At 41.6% G+C, this 25890-nt stretch overlaps 1 protein-coding gene across 1 annotated transcript in view; it reads right to left on the minus strand.

The window, feature by feature from the left end:
* Positions 1 to 25890, minus strand: part of LOC142489302 (ras GTPase-activating protein 4-like) — a 226729-nt gene that overhangs the window by 121296 nt on the left and 79543 nt on the right. Inside the window, exon 5 of the mRNA XM_075589825.1 lies at positions 11715 to 11776. Coding sequence (XP_075445940.1) covers positions 11715 to 11776 — 62 coding nt within the window. The remainder of the gene's footprint in view (positions 1 to 11714; positions 11777 to 25890) is intronic.

The following is a 25890-nucleotide window of genomic DNA, read 5'->3' on the forward strand; positions in this document are numbered from 1 at the left end:
GTAACGTAGTATTACACCTCGCACATAGTCATCCATTGGGGGGACACCTAGGGGTGGAAAAGACAAAAGAAAAGGTTCTCCGAAGCTTCTATTGGCCTGGGGTTCTGGCAGAAATTACGAATTATTGTTCCTCATGCCCAGAATGTCAGATCACCGCCCCGTTCAAGGCGTACCGCAGCCCATTGGTACCCCTTCCCATAATAGAGGTACCATTTGACCGGATTGCTATGGATCTAGTAGGACCCCTAATAAAGTCTGCTAGGGGACATCAGCATATATTGGTAATATTAGATTATGCCACCCGATATCCGGAGGCAGTTCCCCTACGTAGCACCTCAGCTAAAAACATAGCAAAAGAGTTAGTAGTTCTGTTTTCCCGGGTCGGGATTCCTAAAGAGATTCTATCTGACCAGGGAACACCATGTATGTCCCAAGTAACGAAAGAGCTATGTAAACTCCTAAAAATCAAGCATCTCAGAACCTCAGTCTATCATCCACAAACAGATGGTTTAGTGGAAAGGTTCAATAAAACCTTAAAGAGCATGTTACGGCGGGCGGTTGATAAAGATGGGAAAAACTGGGATTGTTTGTTACCGTACCTGTTATTTGCCATTAGGGAAGTTCCCCAATCATCCACAGGCTTCTCCCCGTTTGAACTATTGTATGGCCGACACCCAAGGGGCTTACTGGATATAGCCAAAGAGACTTGGGAACACGAGGTTACCCCTTACAGAAGTGTAATAGAGCATGTTGCCCAGATGCAGGACCGCATTGCTGCAGTCCTACCCATAGTGAGGGAACACATGGAGAAAGCTCAAGAAGCACAGAGGAATACATATAATAAGGGTGCTAGGGTCAGAATTTTTTCTCCAGGTGATAGGGTACTAGTTCTGGTTCCCACCGTGGAGAGTAAATTCCTTGCTAAATGGCATGGGCCATATGAGGTCTTGGAAAGAGTGGGAGAAGTAAATTATAAGGTAAGACAGCCAGGTAGGAGGAAACCTGAGCAAATATACCATATAAACCTACTCAAGCCCTGGAAAGATAGAGAAGCCTTGTTAACCCTAGTACCCCCAGGTCCGTCAGAGAATCAAGAAACTGACCCAGAGGTTAGCATAGCTGAAACCCTGTCTGTTCATCAGAAACGAGAGGTTCAGAATTTAGTGAGAAGAAACAAAGAAATCTTCTCTATACGGCCAGGTCGAACTAGCGTAATTGAACATGACCTAGTCTCTGAACCGGGGGTCCGAGTTAACCTTAAACCGTACCGAATCCCAGAGGCCAAAAGAAAGGCTATAAGTTTAGAGGTTAAAAAAATGCTAAAACTAGGTGTAATTGAGGAATCCCAAAGTGGGTGGAACAGCCCTATAGTCTTAGTCCCAAAGCCAGATGGTACAACAAGGTTTTGTAATGACTACCGGAAACTAAACGCGGTGTCAAAATTTGATACTTATCCTATGCCCAGGGTAGATGAACTTGTAGAGAGACTGGGCAAAGCCCGATATCTCACAACCCTAGACCTAACAAAAGGGTACTGGCAGGTTCCCCTCACAGAAAGGGCAAAAGAAAAGACAGCCTTCTCAACCCCAGACGGCCTCTTTCAGTATAAGGTGTTGCCTTTTGGCTTACATGGAGCTCCCGCCACATTCCAAAGAATGATGGATAAAATTTTAAAACCACATGCTCGGTATGCTGCCGCCTACCTGGATGATGTGGTAATCCATAGTGAAGATTGGCAATCCCACCTTCCAAAGGTCCAAGCTGTGCTTGACGCAGTCCGGTCTGCTGGACTAACTGCTAACCCCGCTAAATGCACTATTGGTCTGGAGGAGGCCAAGTATCTGGGATATTCTATTGGCAGAGGTTTACTCAAACCCCAAACACTCAAAGTGGAGGCGATACAAAATTGGCCAAGGCCAGTTACAAAAAAACAAGTAAGGACCTTTTTGGGGTTAATTGGGTACTATAGAAGGTTTATTCCCAATTTTGCAACTAAGGCAACCCCACTAACTGACCTCACAAAAGCAAGAGGACCGCTAATGGTAAAGTGGTCCCCCGAAACCGAACAGGCCTTTAGAAGCCTGAAAGAAGCTCTCTGTGCCCAACCAGTGTTGGTCACACCTGACTTCTCCAAAGAGTTCGTAGTCCAAACCGACGCATCTGAGGTAGGGCTGGGGGCGGTACTCTCCCAGGAGTCTCAAGGTGAGGAGCACCCCATCCTTTATTTAAGTAGGAAACTAAATCCCCAGGAGAAAAATTACTCCATAGTAGAGAAAGAGTGTCTCGCAATAAAGTGGGCTGTAGAGACGCTCAAATACTATCTGTTGGGGAGAAAATTCCGGTTGGTCACAGATCATGCACCCCTTACCTGGATGTGTCAAAACAGGGAAAAGAATGCTAGAGTGACCAGGTGGTTCCTAAGCCTACAACCCTTTAAATTTTCTGTGGAACACAGGTCAGGGCACAAACATGGCAATGCTGACGGGTTGTCAAGGATGCACTCCCTAATATCCATGGTCGCTCATCCCTCGAGGTCTGAGCTGGGGGGGAGGATATGTGACAGAAACCAGGGGATGGTAATAAATTCCGTATATAGGGCTCCCAGGATACTAGACAGTTTCTATCCTGTTTGGCCTGGGAGTGCAGCCTTATAATACATACACTCCATCCCACAGTTTGGCAAGCGCTGGAACTGAGGGATGAGAGATCCAGACCAGAGTTTGTCTGCTGCCTGATTTCTGTCACCTGTCATGCTAATTAGGAATCAGGTATGAAAGACTGATTTCCTGTTTGCTCTGGTCTCTCCACAAGAGCCAGGAGGCTGGAAGGCTGCTGAACTACAGAGGGGAGAAGCCTCTTCCCCAAACAGGTTCAATCTTTCTGTTCATTTGTGTAAGACTGCAAAAGTACCTTGTTTTGTTGTTGGGAGTGGAAAAGCCACTTCCAACCCTGAGTCAGGGATATCTAAGTTAAGTTATCGCTCAGGTGAGCAGCTTTTGTTTTGATCTGTTTTCTGTTGTATGCACTGTGGCAGTCTCAGTGCCTGGGACTGAATAAACCAGGCATAGCCTGTTTAAAGGAACAGTACGTGACGCCTCATCATTTAACCTACCCTAAAAGACCGTGTTCTAAACAGTCCCGGACAAACGACGGAGCCCCGGAGTAAGCCGTTTGTCACAATATATATATATATATATATATATATATATATATATATATATATATATATAAAAGACCTCATCATTTTGTGGATATGAAATATGACAACCTAACTTTCTGTTTTGCATGAGAAACAAATATCTATTCTTGGCACCTCCTAATCATGCAGTATTTGGCATAATTTGATTTGTCTCATTGCAAGTGTTACACATATCTATTTGTTATTCTTGCGAATTGCGGTGAGGCCCAGGATATTTCACATTTAATAAAGGTACACACTTTTTGACTATCATTTGGCCACACCCCCTGATATTCCACAGATATCACACAGAATACCTTTCAAAGTACATGTAAAAGTTTTTCGTTTATTCTAGAGTCAGGACAGCCATCAATGTGCCCACTTACAAAACCAGACAATTGTATTAAAACTTGCATAATTAAAATGTCTAGGATAGTAACCCCCGTCAATAAATCTTGACACTATGCATTTAACATGAAATAATTGAGAATAAGGGAGGCCATGTTTTAAGCCAAATTTTAAGGTGACTTTTGACTAATATGGTATTTTTATCAGTTGGTTTTCTGTACAATTAAGTGATTAAAAAGTCCAGAATTATTAGGAACTAGATGAAACCCGCAAAACATTTGTGGTAAAAAACAAAGTTGGATGTATAAAATAAATTATGTATTTATGTATCATATGATAGTAATTTGACATGTAAAATGTTCTGGGCAGATATAAAGTACCAAAACATTTGCAGGAAAAACTTTAAGTTGCAGTAAGCGTTCATAAGCCACTTATCAAGCACTTATCGGCCAAAATGCCTACTGCTATTCAGTAAGTGTCGATAAGTGGGCGATGAAGACCTGAATCGTCCCCAAAAAATTTGTTCAAAGCCAAATTGCCGAGTGAGCGAATCAGTTCATAAACTCGTGCAATTCTAGTAGCCGCGAGTAGGTTATCGACGCCTTTCGCGGCTCTAGAATGGCAATTTTCTCCCCAAATCTAAACGCCAGGAAAAGTTGGCGGGAGGGTGGGGAGAAGCGTCGATAAGACGGCGATATGGGACTAAGAAAAAATCAGGCCTTTCTCCTGCATCGGATTGATGTCGGGGTCTCCGGAGCTGATATCCATTAATACCAGCACCGGAGACCCCCGGCATGAATCAGCTGCAGGAAAAAATGCATTTACAGCCACTTCGTTACCTTAGCGGCTAACTGATAAGGCAATGAAGGGGTTAACCAACGGTGCCAGGCTTATTGTGGGTAGCGGGAGTGGGTGAAGGGGGTATTTGGCCCTTGGTGGGGTTTTAGGCCTTGTGTAGTGGTTGCGTGTGGACTTAACCCCTTCATTACCGTAGCGGTTAATGGTAATGAAGGGGTTAATCCCTCCCGTTAACCCCCCAACCCCCCCACAAGGCATAAACACCAAACAAGGGCCAAATACCTCCTTCACCCACTCCCGCTACCCACAATAAAAACAATACCTACCTCCTAGGCCCCCAATAAGCATTACAATATCTAATAAACACCAATACACCACCCACCCCATTTGCCCCCCCCCCCCCATACTGTAAAACCATGATTTATTTTTTAACATACTGGATTAATACCCTAGGCTGGCGGGGGTCCCCAGTGGGCCAGATTGGTGTCTGCAGGCCTCACAGTGAACTCCGGGGAGTTCCCATGCGTGTCTGGGGGCCTCTAGGTTATACTGTGGGTCACCGTGGGCCCCAATGGGGTCCACGGGTGGTCCCTGTGGGTCTCTGGGGGTCCCCGGGTCATCCCCACAGGTGTCTGGGGGCCCTCAGGTGGTGCCCACGGGGGTCTGGGGGCCCTTGGGTGGTTCCCAAGGGGGCCTGGGGCCCACTAATGGTCCCTGCGGGTCCACGGGGCCCCCACAGCTGTGGAGCCCCCAGTTCTTCCCCGCAGGTGTCCCCTGTGGGTCTGCAGGTGGTACCCATGGGCATCCAGGGGTCCTCGGGTGGTACCCGTGGGCGTCCGGGGGTCCTCAGGTGGTCTCCATGGGTCCCTGCAGCCCTGCGGTACCAAACCTGTATTTAAAAAAATAAAACATGGCCTACATTTCAATAAACAACGCCCCCACCCACCACCAAAACACATGCAATAAAGTAATGGGCAAAATAACTATTATCTAAATATTGATAATAGATTATTTGCCCATTTTTAAACACAACATTATCCAGCATAAATAAAGTTAATAAGTACAGTTCACCTTACCACAGTCAACATGAAGGGCGTCTTCCTCAGGATAGGGCAGGTCCCTGTCTTCCGTTGCCAGAAAGCATACATACATAATATATACATTCTAATGTCCCCTAACCTTTTAATCACCTTATCGGTTAATAACCGCTATAGTAATTAAGGGGTTAACCCAAACAGCATGCTACACACCCGGGTGGCCTAATCACCCACCCCGGACCCACTATACCCACCCTGTACCCATTGAGTAGTATATTGGTACATCATACCCATATAATAATATGGGCATGATAAGCACTATAGCACTCAATGGGCACCCTAATCAAAATACATTAATGCACAAAAGACACAATAATAAAACATTAAAAAATACAGAAACACCCCAATTCAATAAATAAAACCATTAGCCAGCTAATCCAATTAATAAAAGCACTACGAATATGTGAATGCAACCGCAATCACCATATAATTAATCAATAAATGACAGGTGCTGTGGAGGGTGATAACATAGTAGTAACAGTTTTGATCAAAAAGAATGTGTTTTTAAAGTATCTATGTAGAAGTAATAACATTTTATTGTTTTTGATCTCTCTGGTGATTCTGGGTCACTGACCTGATTAGCAGCACTTCACTGCAGGGCTATTATGTCCATTGGTATACAACATACATGACACCAGAGTGCTGTATATAGAGGGTATCTGTATGATCATTCTTTTTGATCAAAACTGTTACTAATAAAAGCACTAACCAGCTCAACAAGGAATTAATTAAACGATTAACCAATCAAAGCAATAAATTAATAAAACAAGAATGAATTAATTGTACCATTAACCAATCAAACCAATTAATGTATAAAACAACAATGAATTAATTGAAACAGTAACCAACAAAGAAATTAATTATGAAAAAATATCGTCAACACAACCATTAAAAGCATTACCCAACACAAGACATCATTAATTAAAAACGAAAATCAATCGTCAATAAAAAATTAAAATAAAGCAGCAAAATGACAAACAATTACATCCACATAATAAACAAACATAGAAAAAAATCACCATCAATACAAAGCAACAAATTCAAAACAAATTATTGGCCTAATAATGTATTGATTTGTACCCTAAAGTGGTACAGATTAATACATTATCAGTCAATGTGCAAAGACAAAATTAAAAAAAACACATCCAATGGAAAACCTGTAAAAAAATACATTTACAAACATGCAATATTTTACTTACCTTTAGAAGTGCTGGCCCTCCGACTCCTGGGGAAACAGGAAGCTCACGTACCGTGAAGGCCCGAAACTGCATCCGATGCCATCCGCCATGAAGATCCTGATCAGGTACCCAATTCTTCTTTCTTCTATCTTTAATCAGCTTCTTCTTTCTTCATCTGTAATTATTTCTTAATCTTCTTAACCTTCTGTCTTCTTCTGTCAATCTAAAAAACCCCATGGTAGATCCATGGTAGATGTTGTCTCATCATTTTCTTGGGTTCAAATGAGGCGTCACGGCCTTAAATATGACTTGTGTCATCACATTTGGGCGGGAACTGGTTCAATAGCCCTCTGATTGGGACCCGCGGGTAGCACCTGGAGGCCCACGGCGCCTAGCGGGGACAACCCGTGAGCACCCCCCGGGGTGCACTGTGGGGCCTGCGGACACCCGGCGGGCCCTTCGGGGACACCCATCGGCCTGGGACATTAATCCTGTATCTTAAAAAATAAATCGTGGTTTTACAGTATGGGGGGCATGGGGAGTGGGTGGTATATTGGTGCTTACTAAATGATCTATCACTTCTACTTTGGATCCTGGACACTACCAGTTTCTACACAACAGGATCACAACTTTGTTTAATCATCATTTTAATCACCTATATTTTAATTGGATATCACCAAAGCGATTGTTTTAATTTACTCATAAATCAACCAGGTGATGCATGAGTGCCCAGACTAGGTTACACTTTCTCTTTATTGTACCTGTACCTTGTTAGACAGACAGAAAACTGTGTATTATTATTATTATTATAGATAGAGGATTATTATGAATAGTGAAAATTGAGTACTGGAGAACTATGTTTTTCAATAAATAGAGGTAGGTAACTTGTTGGGATAATTAAAGCATTCAATAAATATCTGCTTATGTCCAGATATTTTTTTTTATCATCTATGTAATGGACATAGAATGAACAAAACTCTTGAAATAAAGGGTGAGGCTAAAGGTCATGGTTTTCAAAATGCCCTGTAAAAAGGTTGGCCTATGCTTGGGCCATATTAACACCCATTACTGTCCCTATTAATGTACAATAAAAGTCTTATTTACATTTACAATTATATCTGTTGAGAACAAAATGTAATCAAAAAGATAAAAGAATCAATTATGGGGTCGGAAGATTTGAAATGAGCAGCTGGTGTTTTACGGTTTCAAGACCAAATTCATGGGGTATAAAGATGTACAATGAACTAAGGTCTATAGCGATCAATAAAACTGTAGGTGGTAAATGACCTATAGAGCTTAGCTTCTTCAAAAAAATCAGAAGCATTTTTTTAAGAAGGAGAGCAGAGCATTTGCTAAAGGTTGTATTAATATGTCAAGGTACTGAGCGAATATTTAATTAATGGAGCCGATTGCTGAGTCACTAAGGGTTTCAGACAATATAGAATTACCACTTAATTGCCTAAGAATCACTTAAGAACTGCAACGGAAGCCCCTTTGTCTGCTTGTTTAATTTTAATATCATTATTACATTGTAAAGATTTGAGGGACAAAAATGTTTTTGGGGACATGTTGGAAGAAATTCTATGTGGTTGGTGTGAGAATTATTCTGACTTATCAACCTTTTTGAAAACATTAATTGAGCTAACAGAAATGGGAGGAAAGATGCTACTTTTCAGTTTTGATAAGGGTATAGTAATATGACTAGAATCTTTAGTGTCATGAATAGTGGCATACTGGGAAGAATTTTTATCATGAAAATAACTTTTCAATTTCCAAAATCTAGAATAACAATCCTGAATAATTCAACAGAAAAATGAAGAGTCAGACCCGTTGGGACATAGGAAAGAGCACAATGAAGCACACTAGTTGTTCTAGTGTAGGTATCCATTTGTATAGGTTCATGCCTGTGGCTCCCTGAAAAAGGCTCTTATGTTTTCTCGATAGTCTGCTCCTGGGGAATATGCAGTATTTTGATCTGACATCTTAGTGTCGTCATTGTAAAAAACAAAACGCATGAATCTACATGTAAAAGGAGATGTAGACTCATCAGTGGAGGAATAGGAGACTTGTGAGTTGCTTTCTGGATATAGAGTTGAGTCCTTTACCGATCAGAAGGACAGGAGGAGCTTTGTGATGGATTGATACAGTACGTTTGGTAGAATGTGTTGTGTTCAGTCACTTATAGACCTGTTGGTTTTATAATCCTGTTTCACGAGGCACATCTTTATACATTTGAAACGAAATAGATCCTCCTTATACTTGTCTAGTGTGTTAGTTAATGTAAGTTGTAATTGCTCAAATTGAGCCTAGCCTTAGCTCAGCATTCCAAAAGTGGGATTTCATACGTTGTTTTGTAAAGGGTCGTTGTGCATTCCTCATTGACTAATACTATTAAAGCAAAGGAACATTTGTTTAAGATTTGACTCCATTTGGAGCTGGCTTTTGACATCCTGCGAACGGTGCTTACTGAATACGAAAGTAATGAGGAGTGTGCTTTTCTTTTAAGTGTTTGCTTAAAGTTAAACTGTGCCAGTAGTAAGTCTATTTATTTTTCAAATGTAAAATTTCTGTTTGAAGGTCAAATATTAAAGAGGCTGTCAGTGACTTTCTCTTGTCACTGGAGACCAGCATCCTACCTGTAGCTGCATTGGCTTCCGAGAAGGCAAACATTTCAGAGTATTCCTCTGCTGTAAATATGGATGGACTTTCCATTATATACTGTATGTCAATTCTTTAGCACACAGGAAAATACTTTTATGAGAGATAAGAGACTTGCACTTTTAAGGGCACTGGGAAACCAGGGCTACTTCATCAGGCTCGTTTTCCTTCACCACACTCAGGTGGCTTTTAGGAGTTAATCAATGGCCGGGTTTTGGTTACTTTTGCATCCATTTTTAAGATACAGCTGGGGCTTTGTAGTGATTTGCCACTGGTTCTTCTCCTACAGATAATTGTGCCAGTCGGCAGGAGAAGCAGCGACTTTCCTACACTCTGATTTGTTCATGATCAATTCATTACTTTGGGTAGGTTTTGATTTCAAGTTATTGTCTCTTTGGCTATTATTCTAAAAAAAACAGTTAAAGCCCTCCTGAAGTCAGTGGAAATTTCTGTGATTTTGCAGTTTATAGGATAAGGGTTTTTATGTTTGTGTTTATAATCTTGAAGACAAAAAGTTGATCCATTTTTTCCTTTCCATGCATAATATCTTTCTTTCATTTTATTTCTGCTTTGCTGTTTTCCTGTATTTGCCTACAGTGAATTTGCTCTGCACTTAGATGCTAGGGGTGTTTGCAGCATCAGAATATCTATATATTGTATTGTAACAGTCTGCAATGGGAATCTCTACATCGTTGTTACTTTAGACACCATTTTACAGTATGGAGAAGAAATATTTAAAAAAAAAAAATATGAAGGGGAAACTGCCTTTTTAATCTTTGTCTCATTTTAGGCACTACCCCACTGGACTATATGGTGCCTCTATCACATTGGTCAAGGATTCTTTTACCAGAGAGATGGATCTTGCTCCTTTAGGATACAATCATGGAAGAGACCTCAAATGTGCTTTTTACCAGTGCATAAAAAAAAAAAGCCCATTCCTTATTGCAGACAACTATAATGGCTTGATCTCGGTTGAGGACCATCACGTAAATTTTTTATAGCTCTGTTAATCAGTATTTGCACAGTAGTAAACCCAAGTACAGTATCAAGATGAACTAATCGAGGATAATTAAGGAGGAAGATAAGTGCCAGGGTAAAATACTGGCTTTTTGCGTGGATGAATCTTTTTCAAATCAAGTTTTATATCCTTATACCTCAAGTATCTAAAATGTACAGTAGATACCAATTTCTTCAGTGATTGATTTTGCCTGTAACAGTAAATTCTTTGCATAGTCCTGCGTAGACTGTCAGCACCACGCAAGACTTTGTTATAATTTACAAATTTATGTTTTATCATTTATCAGCATCAGTGAAACTGTAAAGCAAAAACAATGTAACACACAGTATCATTCAGAAGTGAATTAGCTATAGTTTCTGTCTTGATCAAAACTTACTCTTGAAACCCATTTAAAGAAGATAATTATTATTGGCATATTGGTGCATAACACTTTATACAGTATGTTGTAGAATTAATGTCTTTAGAAAACTGGTGCACAAAACAATGCAAGTCTTTTTTTTACTATATGCCATTGTAAAATTCTAAGGGAGATATGTATTGAGATTACTCAAGATGCTCTTCAACACAGTATAACAATGTAAACATTTTATCTAAGGTTCTTCTGACGTAACACTGATTTAGGCACAGAAGTTAACGCCAGCTCAGACCTGGAGGATTTAATTGACGCAAGGAGAACTGAGCCAATTATAAATGCAAACTTAAATAGAAATCTTTTATAACATTGCATTGAGCACCATCTTCTCCTGAAGCCACATCCCAATTACAAGATGACACAAGTGGCACAAAGTTGATGGAAAGGGGCATACATGCAGAAGGACGAAATATGCAATTGATTCTTAGAGTTTCAGCTTTATGACATGATCCCCAATGTGTACAGTATCATTTGATACATATGCCCTTATGTGGCTCCCTGGGATAAAGATATAAGACTCATATGCACACGCAGGAAAAAACAAACTACTGCACAATAATTCAGAACAAATAGCTTGGCTGTCAGACTAAGGAGGTAATTCTATATCTGTTAAAGTGGCTCTTTTCAGCCTAAGATCCTCATAGACTTTAATGGTGCTGCTTTGGAGTGTAAAGATTTCACCCCCAGGACTCAGGGGCTTATTCTATATCAGCTGAAAGGTCCAATACGAACATTTTCGAACTGTTTCGGCTGATATAAAATAAGCTCTTTAATACTAATACCATTCATTCCCCCAACAGCATTTTTTCATTGATTAACGTGTCATACATTAGATGAGAGGTAGAATAATATAGTACAGGAAATAATCCGATAACTATATAAAAAGGAAATAGTCTTTCAAAATAACAAACAAGCTTTTGATTAGTTCAGCGCTTTCTACAGAGAAAATAACATTGACTTTTTATAGATCGTGGTTTAATAAAAATCTGAATACAGGGAAATACATTTTTGAACAGGCTCTTCTTACCTTTGGGATGCTCTGCCAGGACTTTACGAGTTAAACAGACCTTTCCGATTACATCGTCACGACTAAAAAACAGACAAACAGCTTCTGTTATATACTGAAGTAGGTTGTTATTTCAGTTAATAATAGTCTGCTGTATTTTAATTCAGCCTGTCTTCTCAACATGGAAATTATAAACACTCAATAGCTCTTTTGTTATTATTCATTTAAAAAAAGGACCAGATAAGAACATTATTTTCACTCATAAACATTAGTCTTGTTTCTGAAGAACTCATCTGGCCAGAGCAATTTTCAGAAGGCATAGAGGGAATAATAATAATGAGATTATATAAATAAGACCATACATATATAACATGTTGTCTGTTATGGTATTAGCATTTCTTTGATTTTACCTATACAGTATTTTACAATATGAAAAAAAATCCAAATAAAGAGACAGCCCCGCTCAGCAGGGTCCAAACATTTGTTTTAACCAATTTATCAGCTTACTAGTTTCCTTGGAAAGATGGTCACCTTCAAAAGTAACTGTTTAACCTATTTTGTATCTTGTGATAAATTGTAATGTTTTGCTTTTCTAAAATTCAAGCATATCAGCTACTTACGTATGTTTACCTGTTTGACAAATGACGACATCGCAACTACTTTGCAAACACAACACAAATAACAATTTGCCTGTAGCCTGGCACACATGAGCTTCTGCTTCTTTTTTAATCCTTACTATTTTGCAATATATTTATTCATTATGTAATATTTCTTTTATTTTTTCATTATACAGTTGAAAAAATCTACTTAAAAAACATGGCTTTATGGGGAAAAAATCCTTAGCAGATAATCAGAAATTAGGACTGTCCTACTGTCCCCGGTAAGATGGGATCTTTCTCCCCAAGAACCGGTCCACTCCAACACATCTTAATTTGCAGTTATAGATTTTTCATTGACTCCTAACCTATACATTTCACCTGCTTTCGTTCTTTTTTCTTTGTTTTGGTAGGAGATGGGTCATATTTACCAAGCGAAGCTGCTCCATAACACACATTCTGGTGCTAGACGATACATAGGCACATATATACTCAGCAGTCTTCTGCCACAAGACACCATCTGACACCTTATGGACCATTCATTTGAATGGACAGGAAGGTACTCTATCTTTTGTCACATTATCAAGGAGTAGCACCACTTAAATATTGACCAATATGGTTGAAGTTTCTTCCTTGTATTTGGATTTTCAGTCATTCTCTGTCTGTCGTGCTTTCCCAAGGACGTTTATATAGCATCAGCCTAAAATGTTTTAATTTCCATAAATTGCAAACATGTCCCTCCATCTACAGATCAACTCTGCTGCATAACTAGGGAGACTTACGTAATTATAAATATCTGCTGCACATTGGGACCCATTCACATTAAATTTCCAGTTTCCCCTACAAAGACATTTGTGATTTAACCTACTGTATAATTGTGCACACAAAAACATGCATCATTTCTTCAGTGAACTATATACTTTATTTCTAGAAATACTGAAAAAGAAGAAGAAAAGGGCATTAGAGCCTGAATGAAGTCCATCATTGGTATTCTTTATCAAAGCTTATAAATTAATGAGCTGCATTCCACTCTTAAAAAATCCAGATTGCTAACCAATTAATGTTTGAAAGGGCAGCAATGTATTTCTGTCCAGCATTTTGCAAAGGATTGTGCTGCAGACTGGCCTGTGGGTTTCTTTCATTTACATCCTTAAAACACTGGCATACATTTGAGCCTTTAAAGTGGCAATTCATGCCCTGTTTTTAAAAATGATTTGTTATTTTTGTTAACATACTGTAGGTTTGAAGCGTGTGGTCTCAGAAGCTGAACCCCATTAATTTCAGCTCCCAGGAACCACTGCTTCCAGAGATGCTTACCTCTGTAGGGGGTGCCGGTAGCTGCTCTGGCCCGGCTAAGGGATCACATACTGGCCGCTTTTCAAATCTCCCGCGCCCTGCAGGCCAATAGGAAGCCGTGACGTCATTCGGTGAGGCTTCCTATTGGCCAACGTTAACGGGGTATTTAAACATTGCTGAGATACCGGCACTCCCTTCGGAGGTCTGTATCCCAGAAAGCACGGGGTCCACGGAGCTGAAGTTAATGGGATTTAGTTAACCCCTGCTTCAAATCTGTTAAAAAGTAATAGATTAAAAAAGCCAGAGAATTGGTCCTTTAACTTAATTTTTGTTAAAATAATAAAGTGAAAAGTATTTTCATTTGTATTTTTTTTTTTTTTACAAATATGTCTCTGAAACACACCCAGGCTACATAAGTTTCTGCGTCATGTATAGGATTAATGTATAGTAAATATACATAAGCTTATACATGAGGCAACTTTTTCAATGTATATGTGACCCGGTCTCCGTCTAGGATAACCCTCTCGGCCCCCCTTACTTCCCCGCTCACCTCATCTGCAGCGGGGGACTTGAGGTGTGTGTGTGAGCGCCGCCGGAGCAAGTGGTGGACTCGCTGGTCAGGCCGGGAAGGTGGGCAGTGTGCAGGGAGAGCTCCGGGGCTCCATGGTGGGACAACAATAGGGCGCTGACATTTTGGATGCGCACGCATGCGCAAAATCGGCTCCCTGGTGTGGCGGCCATTATAGAGCTTTGCGCATGCGCATTGGGATACAAGTAGCGGCGGCCATTATTAAATAAGCCCCACAGGGGAACTACGGTACCCAGCAGCCTCTGGGGCTGCAAGATCACATGGCTACGCTTAGCCAATAGGACTGGTAGAATCCCCTGCTCAGCTATTGATACATTTGGCACTTCAGAGAGCATGGCAGTCGGAGCTGGGACAGCAGAAGAGTAGGGTGTGCGTATGCATGGTGTTAGTGGCCCCTGCACTACGCCAGAGACTGCCTTAGGCCCCAACTAAGCCCCGACTCCCCTCAGCTTGTGGTTGCTGTAGGGTTAGGCCCATAGATAGGGATACTGCCCTATAGTGCCAGTGTGAGGGACACAGACAGGGCGCAGCTGTATCTTGGCATCACGTTGTCTGGTACCAGATCACCACCTACAGCTAAGAGACACTTCATGGTGGTACGTCCATGAGGTATACCACCAAACATGGAGCGAAGGCTATGTTACCATCGCTGGGATCAGTGGATTTGTTTCTTCTTCTGGTCAAACCGAGGTGCAGGAGCACCTGGGCAGGTACTCTAAGTGCACCAACTGTACACACATTAGTGGGGCAGCGCTGTCTCATTCTTTTGGTGGGTTGACTCTGTGGACACCAGGGTGGTTGGGTGCCCAGGGGCACCTCAGTACTTTGGGGTAAACCCCACCGGGATGTGGACACAGTGTTGTGGGGCACGGTGAAGGGGTATGGTCCTGCGAGGCCTGAGTGGTTCTGTATCATACTTATTATTCGCATGTGTTCAATAAACCTGTTATATCATACCAGTGTGTATTACTTATATTGTCCTGCACAGGGTTATCCCATACAGTTGGGATCCTGCGCAGGTGGCGGTGCTGTCACCCAATGGATCAGGTACACCCCAGGCTCCCAGCAGCGGAGGATCAGGCCTCCTGTGAGACGCAGATGAAGCACCACAGATACCGTAGTTGCCATATCTTCCAGGGGGTGGGGAAAAGTGCGCTACATATGTATAGGACTTTAGTGGGTTATTCGTTACACAGTGACAGTGCTGAGTGTCACACTATTGTACTGAAACTCACATTGATATCAATGGGAGTTTCTGTGCGCTAGTGCCCTGATAGCCACCATTGCAATTTAACAAATAATCCCCTATTTATCAAAGCAAATAAGTGTGCTTCAATTCACGGCATTTAACTAAAAAGTTTATTGTGTCTACAGAAGTCTTGGAGGCAGGATTGAGAAGAAGTAATGAGGGAGGTTGAGAAACGTAGATGTGCTGAGCATTGATTGTGTGTGGGAGAGTACTTGAAAATGAGGGCAGAGAGTAGAGTGTTTTGCCCGTATGGGTAACCAGTCTAGTGATTGGCACAGTGGGGTAGCAGAAGAAGTGAGTGAGGGGAATTAACCTGTCAGTAATGGACTGGAGAGTGGACAAACGGCAGCGGGGAAACCAACTACAAGCAGGTTGCCATAGTCCCGCCTGGATATAATGAGCTAATAAGATCTTTGAGTGGATTGATCAGTTAAGCAGGGGCTTATTTTGACAATATTTCATAGGTAGAAACAATAGGATTTGATGAGGTACTGAATGTGCAGGGTGAAGGAGAGGAAGGAGTAACAAATGACACCTAAGCATTTAGCTTGGGTATTGGGAGGGTAGTAAAGTCTTATAAGGCAGGTTAAGGTTAAAAGGTAAAATTAAGTCCTGTTTTTGACCTGTCAAATTTGAGCTAGTGATGAGACATCCATGAGGAGATAGCAGAAAGACATTTAGTGACACGAAGCTGGAGAGGACAGGAGAGTAGAGGCAGTGGTGGGATTCAGCCGGTTTGCACCGGTTCGTGCAAACCTGTTCCTGGAATTTCCCAAAGTCGCCTAACCGGTGCCTAATTCTTGAGACAGGCGAGGGGACATGGTATGCGGCGGCGATGCCCAGGTGTTAAAGAATTAGCTGGTAGTAGAATCACTTGAGGCAGAGCAGGACTGCATGGGGAGGCGCGCCATCTAGCAGTCTGAGCCAGAACCTCCGGTATCTGCTACTGGAGCGCTCTCAACACCTTGTGCTGCTCTGCTCCTGCTCTACCTCAAGTGCTTCTTCTTCCAGCTAATTCTTTAAGCTGGGGGCCCGCCACCGCATACCATCTTCCCGTGCCTGTGTTCACCCAGTTAGGCATGGAGGAGTGGAGGGGGGAGATCTGAGGGGGACTGGGGGAGATCTGAAGATGCTCAGGGGACCGGGAGATCTGAAGGGGGCTGGGTAAGATCTGAGGATGCTGGGGGAGATCTGAGGGAGACTGGGGTGATCTGAGGATGCTGAGCGGGACTGGGGGAGATCTGAGGGGGACTGGTGGAGATCTGGGGATGATGAGGGTGACTGGGGGAGATCTGAGTATGCTGAGGGTGACTGGGGGAGATCTGAGGGGGACTCGGTGAGATGTGAGGGGGACTGGGGGAGATGTGAAGATGCTGAGGGGGACTGGAGGAGATCTGAGGGGACTGAGGGAGATCTGAGGATGCTGAGGGGGAGTGGTGGAGATCTGATGAGTACTGGGGGAGATCTGAGAATGAGGGGAACTGAGGGAAACGGGAAGATCTGAGGATGATGAGGGGGACTGGGGAAGATGTGAGGGGGACTGGGGGAGATCTGATGAAATGGCAGTAAGGTGAGCGAGAACCGGTTGCTAAAATGTCGGAATCCCACCACTGAGAGGTATATGTGGGTATTGTAAGCAAACAGATGGTAGTGAAAACCCAGATGATAATAATAATCTTCCCAGGGATGAGGTTTAAATGGAGTAGAGTAAAAGTCATAGAACAGACCCTGGGTACGCTAGTTGTATGTGGACATAAAGATAGCATGTGTCAGCAAAGGAAACAATGATGGAACAGTCATATAGGTAAGAAGTAAACTGGTAGAGGAAAGTGTCATGTAGGCCATTGCAATGGAGGGTGTATAGAAATAAAAGATGATCAATGGTATCAGCAGCAAAAAGGTCCAAAAGAATGGGTATGGAGAACTAACCTTGGAGAGGTCATTGGTGTCTTTTGTTTGGGCAGTGTCAGTGGAGTGGTTAGGATGGGCCCTGCAGTGTATCAACAAGAGAGTTTGAGGAGAGAAAGTCGCGCATGTCGTTTTAAACGAGTTGTTCAAGAAGTTTGGATACAAATGGAAGAAGAGAGATGGGATGGTAGCTGCAATGGATGCAGGATCAATAAAAGATTTCTTCAGGATTGGTGTGACAGAAGTATGCTTGAAGGATGATGGAAATAAGCCTGTGCTATGGGAACGGTTGAAGAGATGATGTAGCAAAAATTACAGTGGGGTGAGCAGAGAAAATGTGAGAGGATAGGTTTCAGAGAGTAGATTGTAGAGGGGGTTGAGGTGAGGTTGGGAAACTTTCTCCTTAGTAACTGTTTGGAGGCAACTGAGGTTTGCTTTGGAAGTAGAGTGGGAGCAGGTTGGTGTGGATCAGGCTTGGTATGTCGAATAGCCCTCATTTTATCTTTAAAGTGGTTAGTGAGGTCTTGAATCATACAGTAGATAGTGGAGCTACTAGAATAATTAATAATATTCGTAAGAGACATTGGAGGATTTGTTATGGGATATCTTCTTGGAGGAAATCCTATCTGTGAAGTTAATTGGATGAGTGAGCGTAGTGATCGAAATAAAGACTTTCACTAGACTTTGTGGCCTCTTTCGTTGTGTGTTTGTGTTTTTGTTCGTGTGTTATCACTCCACAGGCCAAACGCCTTGACTGATTTGAATGACATTTTGAGGGCACCCCTCTGCCATCCTAACTTACATCTGCCAGAAGTTTCAACCAAATTGGTGCAGTCCCCATCTTGGAATTAATTTTTCGTTTTTTTTAAATGATAGAACAAAAATCAAGTAGATTTTTGATACAACACATTAAATGTATTATTTTGCAACTTGTACTACCTTTTTCCAGACAATTTGCTTGAACTATTTCCGAGAAATTAAATAATACAAATGAAAATACATTTGGTAACCACTGCACCAAACAACACTGTACATACTAATAAGTACATCAATGTAGATGTACTGTACTACATGAGTAGTTTTTTGGATATGTATATACTTATACATTTTACACTTCGGCCATTTTAATTCCCCCCCCCTTTTTTTTATTATTGACACCAATAAATGTTTTTCAATTTATTTCTTCCTTTCTATAATCTCTTCACATGATGTTCATGATCTGTCTATACTGGTTGATAGACATATAGACATAAACCAGTACAGACAGATCATTAAAATCGACAATATAGACAGATTATGAACATGGCTGATATCTCTGTCTCTCTCCCTCAGCAATATGGATAGGGGATAACCTGCCCATGTTTTGTGGGGGTAAAGTTGTGATCTAAGATCTTATATGTAAGAATTATTTGTATGTAACAGCTGTTCAATTATTAGTAACATATGCTCAGGTTAATTGAACAATTAAGCCAATAGTTGGGACTATAAAAGACTCAGATCCTGGTGATCATAGCATTTCTCCTGATGAAGTGACAGTGTCACAAAACGCGTATGATTGAACTTTGCTAATTGCGTATCCAGTAAAGCGGAGACTCAACCAGCCCAGTAATCCCACATGTCAATTGGAAATCCAGAGTGTCTCTTAGGCCTCAGGCATGGTCAGAGCTTATGCGCTGACCCGTGCTGAGGCGCGCTGCTGCTCGGCACTGAGCCCTTGCAGCCGCAATGAGAGCGGCTTTAGCAGGGGCTCGCGCACGCTTCCGCACGCCTGTGGAAGCGTGTGTCTTAACAAATGTTAAGTTTATTCGCTTGTCGGAGCGCAGGGCCGGTCACGTGAGCGGTTCTCCCAACGAGGGTGAACCAGCTCCGTGACGTCACTGGCCCGCTCCCAGACACGCCCATGGACGGCGCGTGCTCTAAGGCCAGGGAAAGCACCGCTTTCCCTGAGGCTCAGCGCGCCTCCGCACGGCTTTTAGTCTCTATGGACTAAGCCTTACAGAAAGTAGTGGGAGTAGACTTGGTCTGGGAGAGCGGTGAGGAGCTCCAAGGACGCATGCTAAAGGGCACCATATTTCCCTTAAAAGTGTGAATGCTTTTGTATCCATCACAAAGGAGTAAGTGTAACACTTACCTGTAATTGTTTTGATTTTTACTATTAAACATTATTATGCTATGGGAATTTTGCACTCTTTTCTTTCGTTTACATTATTCTATCTAGTGAGGATTGGAATATGTACCTGGTAGAGTCTTATTTAAACTGAAGTAACTACAGTACATCTAAGGAGGATTATTATAGGAATATAAGAAAATGCCAGGTCTATAGCTACAGTATCTGGAGACTGTCATAGATCTGTTTTTTTTTTTATTTATGATTGAACAATTCTTGAATTTTCTTTAATTACATTTTTTTTTATGTTTATGCACTTTATCACATTATCACATAATTTATATAATTTGTAACACTTGTATATATTTTTTTTATATTGCGCAATACACATCTCAGTGTAAACACATCTTAGCTGATAATTTGTTGATTCGGACACTCTTTTTTGAAGTCCATTCTTTTCTGTACTTCACAAACTGTACAATAACAACCTGTAGATTTACTTTCTAGGTGGCAGTGATAATTATTCACTGCTCAATAGGTTTTTGTTTAGTTTAGTTTTTGTTTAGTTTTCCACGGTATTCACAATGCCTATAATATAACTGTTCACATTGAAAAAAGGAGCACTCACAATTTTAAGTAGAACTTAGTAGACCCTGCAACGGATGAATGTCAGTCCTGACATCTGGTTGATATAGTGTACAATTCAAAAATAGAAATCCGGCACTCCAGTAGAATTGTGAAGAATTAAAAATGTATTTACATAACTAGAAGCAATTCATCAATGTTTCGTTCCTCACGTGGACCTTTTTCAAGGTAAAAAAGCAGTGATAACGGTGTGCTAAATATGCCCACTAGACATCATGGGGGAACATATAAAGGGGAGGAAACAGGGATGGGATTGGAAAAATGGCTCCAAGTGTCAGACACACTGTCGCTCTCTTGTAAACTACAATAGGAATTGCTTTGTACAGACATGCCTAGTGTCCTATACATGATCTACTCTCCTGCTGGTCATCACATTTGTTCCGCAGTCCACGGCGATGCTATATCTTTCCACATCAATATTTGATCATAGTTGCTAGAATAATAGGGTATTCATATTTGACAGCGAGCCACTAGGACTTTAGAACAGTGTGTATAATATATATATATATATATATATATTGTGACAAACGCCCCTCTTTTGTAGTGCTGACGTCTGTCTGGGTTCTTCCCGACACAGTCTTCTAGGGTTAATTATACAACAAACAGGATCATGCAAAGTATTATGCTGCTTAACTCAGGCTTCTGCCTGCTTTATTTTCATCCAAGTAAGGTACTGTAGCTTTAACATGTGAAGGTTAGAGGTACTCAGATACTTTCATTCAGCAGTTCACATATTTCAGTGTTACCATATTTCCCACACTGTTATTTCAAGAAATAAAACCAAAATCATATAAGCAAAATCCTATCCCTTTCAGGGATCTAACTACACATCAGAATCAGTCTCTCTAACAGCTGCTGGCCAACTAAACTGGTTCCCCAGCTTAAAACAATGCTCTCTCATTTAGGGTCACAAGATACAGTACAGTCTTTTAGCAACAGCAGTAACCATTTGTTTTGTCTTATCTGTTCGTGGAGTCCAGGCAAATCCTCTGGTACTGTGATACGTGGAGGGGCCGTCAACCCCGATACTGGATGCAGGGGAGCAGCGACACCCCCAGCCCCCAGGCTCCAAGGAGAGAGAGAGAAATGCAAAACCTCTCTGCTCTAAATACCTGTGCATGTGATTAGAAGAGCAGGTGAGGGAGAACTAGAGCCATTGTAATCTGTGGTCTGGATTTTCCATCCAGCTGCCTGAGTTAATGGGAAGCTGTGGAACGGATCATTTGTAACTATTCCTGCACTTTCTGCTCTAAAATGGGGCAGAAAGCTGCCTAACATCTTTGGACTATGTCACATATCCCCCTCCCCAGCTCACACCTACTGGGGTGAGCGGCCATGGACCTCACTGGGGTGAGCGTCCTACCTGAAATACTTGAGCTAACTCCTCAGTACAACATTAAGTATTTACATGACACGAATATGAACTTTTCCCACGGCAATTATGGACAATAGGTTTCGTCATAAGAGACTATATTTGGCAAACATATTTTGTTGCTCTCTATTAGGGAACTATTTTGAAAAATAAGTGTCTAGCACACATTCTTACAACCCAGGATATGCTAAATATATTCAGAAAACCAGACAATTTCTATTACCTCCCTGGGTTATTCTACTCTAGAATATGAACCTCATTATATAATTTACCAACTGAAAGGGCCATCAACCCTGTATATTAATTTGTAGTTTAGCTACATTTTCAACACAGAGAACCAATATAACACTGTAACATTGACAAAATGCTTATTCTAGAGGCCTAATATACCTTAACTACAATAGCTTATTTGCATAGTTAAGTGTCCGTGACATAGTCCACACGTGTAATAACAAAACAATATCGGTCAATTCCCCAAACACATTTTTTTTTTTCTTTGACTTCCAGTCCATTATATTTCCTGACTTTATTTCATAGGCCGCTGCAAACTGCAAATGACTGGACTGTTTCTTTAGCCTCTGACAGAACTCTGGGGCCGGATAGTCTTTGTCTTTATATTGTGGCCCAGAGTGGCGAGATCCGGAAAAATTCAAGGCCCGCGTTGACCTTCGTCGCTTTTGCTTTGCAACCTTTGAACCTTTATGGTACTTCTTACTGCCATGTATTTTCTCAAGACCATCACTCTCAGAGATTTGGGATTTCCCCTCTGGGGCAATTATATGGTACTTAGAAGATGAAGCACTGATTACCTTGATGGGGTTCTCACTAACTCCGGCTATACCCTGTGGCATTTTACCTTTGCAGCCGGCAGGCATGTAGTCTTGGGCCTCTCTTTCCTGAGGCCTACATTTATTAAGGCGGAAATACCGCTGTATAACCAGTGACGCATTTCTCAGGGTTTGATAGCGAATCCTGTTCTGTGTCATCCTAGTCAGAGACTGGATCTTTATAGTTGCTCCTTTCATAATGAGGAACCTGTTTCGTACCATGCGGGCACGGTAGAATGATTGAAGTACACAGGCTGCTTTATTCCGGCGATTAAACTGACGAATTTTCATCCCTCTGTAGGCAGCCTGTAGGATGATAGTTGCGGCGCGTTTACGCCGATAATTTTCTCTTTCCCTTCTTCCTTGGATAAGAGCTTTGCAGTGCTTCTGAATTATTCTAACGCTTTTCTCCTTTTTCAAAACGTTAAGTTCCTCCACGAGAGAATTCTGTTTTGTGCATATATGTCGCAATTCTGTTCTCAGAGCGTCCATTTCTTCCTGGTGCTGGCTCTGAGTGTGCATCAATGCATTCTGTAGTGCTTCCTGCACTTCTAATTTTTCCTGAGTCAACTGTTTCTTTACTTTTTCTGCTTGGTCAGTCAAATCTGAATTTTCCAATTTCAGAGTCTCATTTTCTTGCTTTACAGTCTCTAACTCACTCAGGGCAATCTCATGGGTTTGCTTCAACATTCCCAGCTCTGTGTTCAGACCGTGGCCCTCCAGGCGTGAGTTTTGCACCTCTGTGCTGAGCGCGTGAACCTCTTGTAGAGCCTTCCCGTATTTCTGTTTTAGGATAGCCATTACGGTGTTGGCCTTTTCCAGCCTAGTCGTCACCTCTTCCAGCTCACTCCGTAAGAGAGACTCTGTTTTCTTCAAAGCCTCGTACTCCTGTAAAGCTGGAAGTATACACCTCTGTAATTCGGCGTTCGATTCTCGCTCTTCCATCCAACATTCTCGCTCCTTCTTGCTCCATTCTCGCTCCTTCACCAAATCCTGCCACAGGACTTCATAATTATGGCGGGCAGCTTGGAGTGCAGAAACCAAAGCCTCTTTATCCTGGTTCAAGGATTCAGCTTCCCTTTGCTCCTCCTTTTCCTTTGCCACTGTTCCCGTGACAATTCTGCCGGTCACTCCGGTCTGCAGCACATCTCGGCGCCTTTCTGACGCATGTCCTGACAGCGCAGGTTCAAGTGGCTCGGTCACTTCCCCTGTGACTTGAGGAACAGTTTTCTTTTTCTTCTTCTTTCTTTTTGCTTTATTAGCTCCAGAGATATCAGTGGTACTGGGCACACGCTCACTGGTATCAGCTTCCACATCTTGCTTGCACTCATAGGGCGTTGCTTGCTTTTGCAGCTGTTTGTCTTTGAAAATTTTGGGGCACACATCTTCCATGTGACCTACTTTATGACAGGCCCAGCATACTAAATTCATCTGTGGGTACGACTCTCCTCCAGGGGCCACATACGAGTCGTCATCATCATCATCGTATGGCCTGAAGGGACACTGTTTTTCATGATTATGTACATTACAAAACAAACATTTCACGTCGGCCATTTTAGAAACCCGGCAGGGACAATTTGCTAGCTGCAAATTCACTCACTTCAGCAAAAGGCATTAGCTTTACAAACAGCACTTGCTAGATGCAATTTTTTTTTTTTTTTTCTTTTTCAGCAAAACATTTTGGTTTTCTGTTTGGGTTCAGGGTGCTAATGCATCCACACTTCGCACATTCTCTGTGTATGCTAGAAGCACAACTGATATACACAGTGGGACAGACTTCACTCATAGCATCTGTACTTTAGTTCAGCTCGGCGGCCATTTTAAACCCCCGCATTCATTTGCAAACCCACAGACTTTTTTAGTGTCTGCCCGCATTCTCCACCATATGTGACAAACGCCCCTCTTTTGTAGTGCTGACGTCTGTCTGGGTTCTTCCCGACACAGTCTTCTAGGGTTAATTATACAACAAACAGGATCATGCAAAGTATTATGCTGCTTAACTCAGGCTTCTGCCTGCTTTATTTTCATCCAAGTAAGGTACTGTAGCTTTAACATGTGAAGGTTAGAGGTACTCAGATACTTTCATTCAGCAGTTCACATATTTCAGTGTTACCATATTTCCCACACTGTTATTTCAAGAAATAAAACCAAAATCATATAAGCAAAATCCTATCCCTTTCAGGGATCTAACTACACATCAGAATCAGTCTCTCTAACAGCTGCTGGCCAACTAAACTGGTTCCCCAGCTTAAAACAATGCTCTCTCATTTAGGGTCACAAGATACAGTACAGTCTTTTAGCAACAGCAGTAACCATTTGTTTTGTCTTATCTGTTCGTGGAGTCCAGGCAAATCCTCTGGTACTGTGATACGTGGAGGGGCCGTCAACCCCGATACTGGATGCAGGGGAGCAGCGACACCCCCAGCCCCCAGGCTCCAAGGAGAGAGAGAGAAATGCAAAACCTCTCTGCTCTAAATACCTGTGCATGTGATTAGAAGAGCAGGTGAGGGAGAACTAGAGCCATTGTAATCTGTGGTCTGGATTTTCCATCCAGCTGCCTGAGTTAATGGGAAGCTGTGGAACGGATCATTTGTAACTATTCCTGCACTTTCTGCTCTAAAATGGGGCAGAAAGCTGCCTAACATCTTTGGACTATGTCACAATATATATATATATATATATATATATATATATATATATATATATATATATATATATATTCTAATATACAGTTTATTTATGCTTAGTTTCATATACAGTATATGCACTGCTCTTTGTTCCTTGTTATGATTTGAATGTCTTATATTCATTCGAGCTATGTATAATTATGCACAGTCACAATAAGGATTATTCCATTGCTGTATCACAGGTAGCACAGCACTGTTAGGAGAATTGCCTAGCAACAGTTGCACTTGTGCACTTGGCACCAATTTTGTCCCCTCCCCATTACATGTTTCCCTTGGTGTCTGGTGGGTAAATTTAGAAGACAGGTATCACTGCTTTTTGTTTTAAAAAGGTCCAATGGGGTTACCAAAACTTGTAATCCTGTAAAACATATTGAACAACTTTCTTCACAAGCTCACTGGAGAGCCGTATTTCTATTTTTCAATTGTACAGTGTAACTGTTCAGCCATCACGGCCTTCTTGTGAATGAGTTTTGTGTGTTGTTTTTTAACCTTTGGACAGTTCATTCTGAATGAGATCCTTTCATGGAAGTGTGTTACAGTTTGTGATATTATACTAACTGGATTTCTTTTCATCGCAATAATGTCAGAAATGAAGGGGTATTCAGTATTTACATTTTTGTTTCAAGACAGTGCTTGATCGTTGTGACAGACAATAGCCGCCTTTCTAGAAAACTCTATTGCCATTGCCTCGACTATCAGTGGAAACTAGACTTATTTATCGGCTCGTATAATACCACACAATTGTATGAGAATTACATTTGGCAGACATTATCGTTTTTAACTGAAGTTTGGCAATTCTGGGACAATTTGATGACAAAATTCACAAATTGATGACCTTTCAAATGTTGTTTTCCCAGTGTTTCATTACATATTATGAATCTTTGTTCTATTAGGTTTACTCGCTCATCCCACAACGCGATA

This window comes from Ascaphus truei, chromosome 3, assembly GCF_040206685.1.
Source record: "Ascaphus truei isolate aAscTru1 chromosome 3, aAscTru1.hap1, whole genome shotgun sequence".
NCBI classification, from domain to species: domain Eukaryota; kingdom Metazoa; phylum Chordata; class Amphibia; order Anura; family Ascaphidae; genus Ascaphus; species Ascaphus truei.